Source organism: Thamnophis elegans, chromosome 14 (assembly GCF_009769535.1).
Source record: "Thamnophis elegans isolate rThaEle1 chromosome 14, rThaEle1.pri, whole genome shotgun sequence".
In the NCBI taxonomy this organism is placed as follows: domain Eukaryota; kingdom Metazoa; phylum Chordata; class Lepidosauria; order Squamata; family Colubridae; genus Thamnophis; species Thamnophis elegans.
In genome coordinates this window covers 28366851-28377411 of record NC_045554.1, presented here as the reverse complement: position 1 = coordinate 28377411, position 10561 = coordinate 28366851, and the positions used below count along the sequence as shown (strand labels likewise).

Sequence of the window (10561 nt, the reverse complement as noted above, 5' to 3'; positions counted from 1 at the left end):
TAGTAGATTGTTAATTGTAGAAAAAAATTGAAAGAAATGCTCTCTCTGTTTAAATTGAATTAGAGGATGTATGCTCTTTACAGCAAAATATACCAATGGAGAAAATAAGAAATGAAAATTTGGTGTAACTTCGAAGGGGCAATGGAAGATGTTGTTTATGTATTAAGAAAAAATAACTATAAAGAAGAAAAATAATGGAAGAAAATAATTTGGCTGAAAGTGAAAATGAAACTTATTGTAAAAAGGACTATGTAAATGGGAGGATGTAAAAGAAAAGACTCAGACAATTCTTTGTTCCTATAATATGTATAATTTGTATTAAAAAATAAAAAACCTTGAATGGGCAAACCACTTCGGAAAAAAAAATTGGCAGGAAAACTGCAGGGACTAGTCTGGGTGCTTACCAAGGGAAAAAAGGGAGGGAAGGAGGAAAGTGAGGGAGGGAAAGAAGGAAGGAAGGAAAGGGTATCCCATTGCATCGAACTTACTCAGCTCTTGCCATTCCATTTTTCTCTCTGCCTTCCATAGAACTGAAGAGGAAGGAAGCTAAAGAAGTATAAACTAAATATACAGGACTACTCAGAGTGAGCAAGTGACCCCTGAGTTTCAAATTGTGTCATGCCTCTTATCAGCTGAGGCGGCCAGCAAATTCATTTCTACAGGCTTCTGTACAAAAATGCTGATTTCTGGCTCGCATATTGTTGCTGCATTGCAGAGAAGTACTTTTCACGTTTAATATTTGTACTCCATGATGATGACTAGCTTGGCCAGTTTGGCTTCCGGGGGCCATGTGATTTTGTCGGTTCAAGGCTTCCATTTTACTGTCAAAATAAGTATGTCTGAATAATGGGGACTCCCTTTCATGTTTAAATTGTATTTTGGTTTATTGCTATGCTACTGCAGGTAGTCCTCAATTTAGGACCGCAATTGAGCCCAGGATTTATGTTGCTAAGTGAGAAATTTGTTTATTGAGTTTTGCCCAATTTTACAACTTTTCTTGCCATAGTTGTTAAGTGAATCATTACAGTTGATTCACAGTGGTTAAGTGAATTTGGCGTCCCCACTGACTTTGCTGGTCAGAAAGTTGCAAAAGGGGATCACATGAGCCCAGGACACTAAAACCGTCATAAATGTGAGTCAGTTGTCAAGCATCCCATGGGGATGCCGCCACAGTCAATACAGGAGGTGTGAAAAATGGACAAAAGTCACTTTTTTCAATGCTGTTGTAACTTTGAATGGTCACTAAGTGAATTGTTGTAACTACCTGTATATATTTTTAAAAAAGCATTCATTCTGACTCCTTGAAAATGGCAATTGCGTATGCATTTGTCGGTTAGGTTCATACACACTTCATTGACCAAACCACAATATAGAAGTGCTATAAAAACTAGTTTTGTTTATTCCTAAACAGGTAGATAGGAAAGTAGATTCGTATTAGGAAACTTGTCATGCATGTAAGTTTCATGTACACTAACACACACACAAACTGTATGTGTGTATATATGTATATGTGTGTATATATGTATATATATGCAGGTCTTGGTGTATTTGGGTCTTTTCCCATGTAAGATTGAAAGTATCTTGGCGACGTTTCGATGAGGTCAGACTTGTCATCTTCAGGCTGATGCCTTTGGCTTCATGCTTGTGCGAGCAAAGCGTGCTTGGAGCTGCCGTGTATATGTATATAAACATATGTGTGTGTGTGTGTGTGTGTGTGTGTAGACAGACACACACAAACACACACATACATATGTATACAGACATACACACACAAACAAGTGTATGTATACTACATAAAGATAACACGAAAACAAATTCAGTTCCTGGACTGTCAAGCCTAGCCAGAAATGATGGAAGTTGTCTTAAGAAGAACACAAACACCTGGCAATTGGCAGCTGCTGTACTAGGTGCTTCATTTCACAGCGCTTCAAAGCAATCCGGCCCAGGCAGACTGACATTTTTACAGGCCCAAAGCAGCACCTGACGGGCCGTGGTGCGAGAGGAGGCGTTGCTTGACGGGAAAGACCAAAGTCTAGAGGCCACACGGAGCAGCAGTGTGTGACGTTTGGTAGCCTGAACGAAGGGCTGAAAAGGGTGAATCACCAGGACAGGATGTGACTCTTCAAGGCAGGGCTCAACTGCCTGGGAGGGAAGCTTTTTGCTTGTATGTTTATATTCCAGGAGTTCAAAGCTGCTTAGGGAGCCCGCCTTCTACTGCAGGGCTGGGGGATTCGGTGTTCTGACCGAGGCTTCACAAAATCACAAAGGTGACTCCTTGTCCTGCCAAAACCTCTTTGTATTAAGCTAATGTGAATTCCTCTCATTCCCATCCAGCAAAGTCCTGGCAAACCGTCTTTTTTTTTTTTAAAGTTAAGTATTTTATTATCAAAATTATTACATTCCTTGTGAAAAGTTCAAATATTACAGCACAGTGTACAACTCCACTTGAGGGTAGCACTGCAGCCCCCCTGCACTCCTGACTTCCCGGTGAATTCCTACCCTTCCCAGCACCCTGAATAAGTGGGATGCTTCATATCTCTGCCTGCCGATCTCCAGATGGATCCTTGCAATGCTGCAGTCTTTCAAGGTTGAATTTACAACCACAGACCTTATCAGGCTTGGAGAGCTGTCAGGCTGATATCTCGCAAACGCAACGCTGTACAAGAAAATACTTGGCAAGGAGTCTCTGAGAGTCACGAACAAATCTTTACACTAATTAAGCAAACTAATTGTCTCCTGCAAACTTCCCTCCCCTTTCGCTCCTCTTTTATTTCCTCTGGGAGGGGCCATTCATCTTCCACCTGTGGCCTTACTCCCAAGTCGACCCCTGATCTTTAGCTGTTCCCTTCTCCTTGCAGCTCTGCAAATGCACACACTGGGAACAGGCTCCAGCTGTTCATCTGCCTCACTGATGTCTGACTCGGAAGTAGCTGATAACTGTCAGAAGTCCTTGGCTCCCTCTCTGCCTCCGACACAGCTCTCATCCAAGCCTTCCCCAGACTCCAGGACTGGCCCATCTCCCTCCCCAACCTCCTCACTGTCCGACTTTGCCGCCAGCTCTGCTGGCAAGCCACAACATTCTGGAAGTCCACAAGTCTTTAAAGTGGATAAGTTTGGGGCAGGGGTGGGTTCTGGCAGGCACTACTGCTGGTTTGCTTGTGGGCACGCAATTACAATTGTTTTGTGCATGTGCAGAACTGAAAAATGAGCTAGTTTGGGGGCGTGGCACGCCTGGGTTGCTACCGGTTCCAGCGACCCAGGCTGCCAAACCACTACCGGTTTGGCCGCAGCAGAGGGATGAAAGAGCCACACGCGGTTGCTGACCCCTGCCTTATCCAGAGCCTGGCCCAAGAATTCCTCGCCCTCCCCCACTTCCCCGAACTTTGAAAGAAGAGACTAGAGCAGGGGTGTCCAAACCTGGGATCTTTTAAGACTTGTGGACTTCAACTCCCAGAATTCCTCAGCATGGCTGGCTGGGGAATTCTGGGAGTTGAAGTCCACAAGTCTTAAAAGTTCCCACGTTTTGATACCCCTGGACTAGAGACTGTCACTTATCTGACAGTCTAACTTCAGCTTGAGGGGGAGGGCTGGACTAGAAGACCTCAAAGGGTGCTTTCCAGCTCTCTCCTACTCTAAGAACCAGCCCCAAGGCGCAAGGGGGAGGCCGATCCCACCCACCCCCGGCCATCGCTCCCCTCCCTCTCACCCCATTGACCTGTCAAGCCCACTCACTCCTCCCCCCTGTCCTCCCTGCCCCCAGGATGGGGGTGTGTGTGGTGTTGTGCCTCCCGCGTGGCCGTTTCCCCCAAGCCCCTCCGCCCCGCCCCGGCCCCCCCCGGGCGCAGCCCCTCCGCCCCCCCGGCAGCTCCCTGGGCAACATTGTAGCAAAGTCGGGGGGCGCGAGTAAGGCAGCCCCGCCCGCGGTCCGGGGAGCCCAGCGGAGGATTCGTCGCCGGGCCGGCCCTGCGGCTCCCGGGCCGCCTTACCCTGCCCGGCCGTGGGGACCCCGCGGGCGGGTAGCCAGCCCGTCCCGGCTCCTCCTCCTCCTCCTCCTGCACCTCCTTCTCCTCCTCCAGCCTCCGCCTCCCGGCCAGCCAGGCAGCGCAGTCCGTGTCGGCCCTGCCCTTCTCCGGTGCGGCGGCGGAGCGAGCGAGCGAGCGGTGGGTCAGTGGAGGCCGCGGTTGCCGGGAGACCCTCGGCATCCCCCGCCGCCATGCCGCTGCTCTTCCTGGAGCGCTTCCCTTGGCCCAGCCTGCGCGTCTACGCGGCGCTCAGCGCCCTGGCCCTGCTGGGCTCCCTGCTCAGCGCCTACAGCGCCCTCCGCCAGGCCGGCAGCCCCCAGCCCGCCCCCGGCCCGCCCGACGGGGAAGCGCCGGCCCTGCAGCCGCCCCCGACGCCGGCCCTGCCGTTGCCCCCAGGACACGGCCCCGCCGCGCTCGACCTCGCCTACTACCTGCTCTCCGACGGCCTCTGCGTCTGGGTGAGTCCCGGGGGGGGGGGGAAGGGGGAGGCGGCGGAATCCGGGGTCCATGAACCCCAGCTGGCGGGAGGGGGGCTGAAGATAGAGGAACTTAGGGGGATGGACTCGGGGTCCCATTGTCCCCAACTGCCGAGGGGATGAAGACAGGAAGCTAGGGGGATGGACTTCAGGTCCCATTATCCACAGCTGGTGTTTGTGTGTGTGTGTGTCTGTGTGTGAGAAGGCAGAGGAGCCTAGGGGATGGACTCGGGGTCCCATTATCCCCAGCTGTCCCCAAGGGGATTAGAGACAGGAAGCTAGGGGGATGGACTTCAGGTCCCATTACCCACAGCTGGGGTGTCTATGTGAAGGAAGAGGAGCCTAGGGAAATGAACTCTAGGTTCCATTCTCCCCAGCTGGTGGCGGATGGGGGGAAGAGGGAAAAAAAGATAGAGGAACCTAGGGGGATGGACTCAGGGCCCCATTATCCCCAGCTGGCGACAGGGAGAGATAGAGTGAACCTAGGGGGATGGACTCGGGTCCCTTTATCCCCAGCTAGTGGGGGTGGTGAAGGTAGTGGAGTCTAGGGAGTTGGACTCTGGGTCCCATTATCTCCAGCTGACGAGGGGGTGAGGGATAGAGAAAATCTAGGGAGATGGACTCTGGTTCCCATTATCCTCAGCTGGTATGTGTATGTGGATGAAGGTAGAGGAACCTATGCGATGGGCTCTAGGTCCCATTATCCCAGGATGGTGTTGTTGTTGTTGTTGATGTGTGTGTGTTGTTGTTTTTGTTTGTTTGTGTGTGTGTGTGTGTAGGGGTGTCGTAGCCTAGGGTGATGCACTCCAGCTCCCATTATCCACCCTGGGCAGAGAGGGTGCCCTGCCCTCCTAGCATGACCTGGTGCTCCTGGTGAATCTTGAGTGGAGTCTGATTCCCATGGTCCCCAGCCGGGGAGGGGGGATATGGGGAGGATGGTTTTTCACTCTGTCACCTTGACAGGTTCCTTGTGACTCCAGGTCCCATGATCCCCAGCTGGGATGATTGGACAATAACAGGTGATTTGAGAGCTTTAGGCATGACTCCCAGCTTCCCTAGGTGCGGGAAATGAGAGGATGGTTCATCAATTTTCGACCTTTTTGCCTCCCTCTGTGGGAGTGCCCCAATTCCAGTTTATTCTACACCGTCCAGCCTCTTCAGGGAAGATGGGCATTGTAGTCTCATTCTTAGCCAACCTGGCTGACGGAAAAGGCTGCTGCTGAAGGACCTTCTTCGGTGGGATTGAGGGATGGGCCTTCCGGAGAATGAGTTGGCCACCAGCATTTGGAGAGCTCCACCCTACTCTTTTGGCTGAGTTTTGGGGAGTTGTAGTCAAAAGCATTTGATGGGCCCACCTAGATATAAGAGGACCCAGGTCTACTCTTCTTTCCCATCTGTACGACAAACAAACCAGGTGATGACAGTTATGGTCCAGTCTCATTTGGAGAACCCCATCATCTGAGGCCAACATGGACAGGGAGGATGGTACCTTCCTCCTAGCCACGTTTGGAAAACTGGGCCAATAGTACAAGGATGGGGCCAATGTGTCAGTCAGGAAGTAAAATTATGACAGAGGGAGGAGGTGAGAGGTGGTAGGACCACTCATTGAAGCAAGCCTGAGCTCTAAGTCGGATTGAGTGGGAGGTATTGGCTCAGAGACCCCCAGGAGACCCCACTTGAGAAGAATAGGAAGCTTCTCATGTCTAGCTCGGCCTTGAGTGATGTATGGGCAGAAGACGTTTTCTGGGGTCGTGGTATGATGAAGAAAATCATGGAAAATATGAGGGCCCTAAAGAACTGCGGGAGGGGAGGCATTGAAGTTGCTTTGGAGTCAATGGGAAGAATATTTGGGGTGCAGGCATGTTTCTTAACCTGGCACAAACAGTTGGATGGGCTCCCGATGGTTTGGATTGCATCTCCCATCACCTTGGACGATGGCTGGGTTGTAGGGAAGCTGTAGTCTTTCAATCTGAGGTTGTCCTTGGCTTGATCGCCACACAGGTACGATGGACAAATTCTTGAATTTGCTTGGAAAGAGATCTTGGTTTCCAAGAGAAGATCCAAGTTTTGGTTCTCTCAACAGGTTGCTTTAAAAAGACCTCGATGAGTTCTCCATAATCTAGAAATGCTTGAAGGGAGAGAGAATGAAAATAATTGTGTTCTTCTGCATGTTAAGTACTAAAGTCTTAGAACAGTGATGGCAAACCTTATCGGCATGGTGTGTGCATGCTGCTGGCTTCTGGCACGCGCATGCGACGATCAGCTGGTCAGCACGCACGCGCACGCTGGAAAACGGAAGACCAGCTCTTCCAGTTTCCAGCACTGCCTCACCCATAAGGCCAGCTGATCATTTTGTGTGCATGAATGCCAGAAACAGGAATGGGCAACGCCGTTCACCATCACGGTCTTAGAATGTAAGGGTTGCGAAGGGGTTGCGAAGGAAATCTAGTCCACCCCTCTTCTGCATGGTGCCAAGACTCACAACTGCAGTGGTTGGAAGCAGCGACAACTTTTTCCGTTGCTGTCGTTCGCTTTTCCACCTTGAATGCACGGGCTTTAATTTACATAGCCGGCTGGACCCACAGGCAGGTTAACTTTAACTCATGTGTTTTATTTACATTACATGGTTTATTCATTCACACCCAGGCAGTCCCCAATTTACACAACTGGAATCAGAATTTCCACCGTTAAGCGAGGTGCTCGTCCAATGAGTCACCCCCAATTTTACAATTTTCTTTTTTGGGGGGGCCACAATTGTTAAGAGGATCCTTTTAGCTATTAATTGAATCACATGGTTGTTAAGTGAATCCGGCTTCCCCAAATCGAAAACTAGCCGGGAAGGTAGCATATGGTAATCACGTGCGGCAACCATCGAAAAAAACGTGCCGTTTATACCAAAGTGGCCAAATTTTGACTACGGGACGGTGGGAATCCTGAGACAGTTGTAATTGTGAGTTGCTGGTTGTAAGTTGCTTTTTTCAGGGCTGTTGTCACTTTGAACGGCCGCTAAACAAATAGTTGTACGTTGAAGGCCACTGTACTGAAACTGGCCATCTGTACTACAGGTAATCCTTGAACGATGATCACAATTGAGCCCAAAATATTAGCTGCTAAACGCAGTGTTTCTCAACCGTGGAGAGTTGAAGTCCACAGGACTTAAAGTCGCCAAGGTTGAGAAACACAGTGCTAAAGGGATGTGGTGGCTCAGGGGCTAAGACGCTGAGCTTGTCAATCAGAAGGTCGGCAGTTGGAGTCCCTAGCGCTGCGTAACAGGGTGAGCTCCTGTTACTTGTCCCAGCTTCTGCCAACCTAGCAGTTTGAAAGCATGTAAAAATGCAAGTAGAAAAATAGGGACCACCTTTGGTGGGAAGGCAACAGTGTTCTGTGCGCCTTTGGTGTTTAGTCATGCTGGCCACATGACCATGGAGACGTCTTCGGACAGCGCTGGCTCTTTGGCTTTGAAAGGGAGACGAGCACCATCCCCCTAGAGTTGGGAACAACTAGCACATATATGCGAGGGGAACCTTTACCTCTACCTCAGTGTTTCTCAACCTTGGCAACTTGAAGATGTCTGGACTTCAACTCCCAGAATTCCCCAGCCAGCGAAGTTGCCAAGGTTGAGAAACACTGCTCTACCTATTGGTTGCTAAGTGAGACATTTGATAGAGTTTTGCACCTTTTTACGACCTTTCTTACCAGAGTTGTTAAGTGAATCACTGCAGTTGTTAAGTTAAAAACACGGTTGTTAAGTGAATCCAGCTTCCCCCATTGACTTTGCCTGTCAGATGGTCGCAAAAGGGAATCACGTGACCCTGGGACGCTGCGACCGTCATAAATACGAGTCACTTTGCCAAGTGTCCCAATTTTGATCCCATGACTGTTGGGATACTGCAACGGTTGTAAGTGTGAAAAATGGTCATCAGTCCCTTTTATTCAGTGCCGCTGTAACTTTGAACAGTCATTAAATGAATCGATGTAAGTTGAGAGCTGGACCTGTCCTGTTTTTCATTGGTTTATTGTTCAATATAAGCCTACAGGCAGCTGCTTCCCACAGTGTAGTTAAGATAGTAGCTCCTCTTACGTAATGCACAAGATCAAAAGGGTATTTTTGTTGCGTTGAACGTATTGTGCAAACACACTCTGAACATGACGTTGCGCATGTAAAGGATCAGTGCAACTACAATGAGTTCTCCGAAAACTCCTGTAAGGCAAATGGGTGAGGATTCTTGGTTTCTTTATGTCTGGATTAAATTGCTTCACATTACTTACTGAATTGCTTTAATAGCCTACTATGTGACAGGTATGTGCTATATGCAAGGTTGGCTCGGGGGCCAAGACGCTGAGTTTGTCAATCAGAAGGTCGGCAGTTCAGTGTTCGAATCCCTAGCGCCACGTAACGGAGTGAGCTCCCGTGACTTGTCTCAGCTTCTGCCAACCTAGCAGTTCGAAAGCACTTAAAAAATGCAAGTAGAAAAAATAGGGATCACCTTTGGTGGGAAGGGAACAGCGTTCCATGCGCCTTTGGTGTTGAGTCATGCTGGCCACATGACCATGGAGACGTCTTCAGACAGTGTTGGCTCTTCAGCTTTGAAACGGAGATGAGCACCACCCCCTAGAGTCAGGAACGAGTAGCACATATGTACGAGGGGAACCTTCACCTTTACCTATGTGCCAGGTAAGCTCTCAATGCCAGGTGCACATTTTCAAAACGTCAACCGCTTGGGGTAAAAGAATGACCAATGTAAAATGGAACGATTTGTAACAGAAAATAATTAATACAATTAATGTAATGCAGGAGCCCTCTATTTAGTTTAGTGGCCATTTACGGTGGCACTGGGGAAAAAAAGACTTATAATTGTAGCATTTCCGTGGTTACGTGATTAAAATTCAGAAGCTTGGCAATTGACCCATTCTTCTGACAGTTGCAGACATGAGATCACCCTTTGTGGCCTTCTGGTGAGCCAGAGGTCAATGGGGAAGCCAGCTGCACCGGACACCCTCTTTACGAAGTTCAACAACTTCAGTGATTCCCTTAACAACTGTGGCAAGAAAGCTCGTAAAACAGGGCAAAGCTCAGTCTAAAACTGCCTCGCTTAGCAACGGAACTTGAGGGCCCGGTTGTTGTCATAAGCCGAGAACTAATTGCATAAGAAAAGCATAACAGATTGTGGTTTTTAAAAGTTAGATGACTCGTCATCCATTAGGTCATCATCGTTTCAGGAACTTGAACAGAGAAAGAGAATGAACACCAGTAGATTTAAAAAAAATGCAATGGAAGCAGGATTTCCCCATGGAGTTTTCTTGTGGGAAGCTGGCAGGAAGTATCAGAAATTCCTTCCTTCCTCCCTCCCTCCCTCCGTCCCTCCCTCCCTCCCTTTCCCTCCCTCCCTTTTCTTCCTCCCTCCCTCCATCCTTTCCTCTCCCATCCCTCTTTCCTCCCTCCCTCCCTTGTCTTCCCTTCCTTTCCTTCCTTGTCCCTCCTCCCTCCCTCCCTCCCTTCCTTTCCTTCTTCCCTCCCTCCCTCCCTCCCTTTTCCTTCCTTCCTCCCTCCTTTTTCTGGTAGTTAAACCAGTACAGCTTTTGATGCTTGAAAACTAGATATCAAAATCAGCATGTAGAACTGGGACATTACCTGTGCCTGCAACCCAACCCAACTCAGTCCTGGCCCTGTGGCTTGGCAACAGAAAGTGAAGCGAAATACCTGGGGAAGGGGTGTGGCAACAGGTAAACACCTGCTACCTCTGGTCAGGGGAACAAACTAAGCTGGTTCTTCAGCCAGGACAAGCAATTGTTTGGAGACTTCTTTCTAATGCTCTGCTTTTCAGAAACTCCCATTTTGTTGCTGGCTAAGGTTGAAACTTACCAGTAATCCTCAACCTACAACCACAATGGACTTACTGTATATACTCGAGTATAAGCCTAGTTTTTCAGCCCACTTTTTGGGCTGAAAAAAGCCGCCTCGGCTTATACTCGAGTCAGTGAAAAATTTGCCCGAAATGGAGGAGAAAAAGGGGCGGGGCCATGCCGCTGGGTGACACTCGTGAATGGCCCAGTGCCCCTGTG

The 10561-nt window shown here is 49.2% G+C and overlaps 1 protein-coding gene across 1 annotated transcript in view; it reads left to right on the top strand.

Annotated features, from left to right (window-relative positions):
- The first annotated feature begins 4120 nt into the window (after positions 1–4120).
- Positions 4121–10561, top strand: part of AMFR (autocrine motility factor receptor) — a 44401-nt gene continuing 37960 nt past the window's right edge. Inside the window, 1 exon segment of the mRNA XM_032230809.1 lies at positions 4121–4480. Coding sequence (XP_032086700.1) covers positions 4214–4480 — 267 coding nt within the window. The 5' untranslated portion in view covers positions 4121–4213.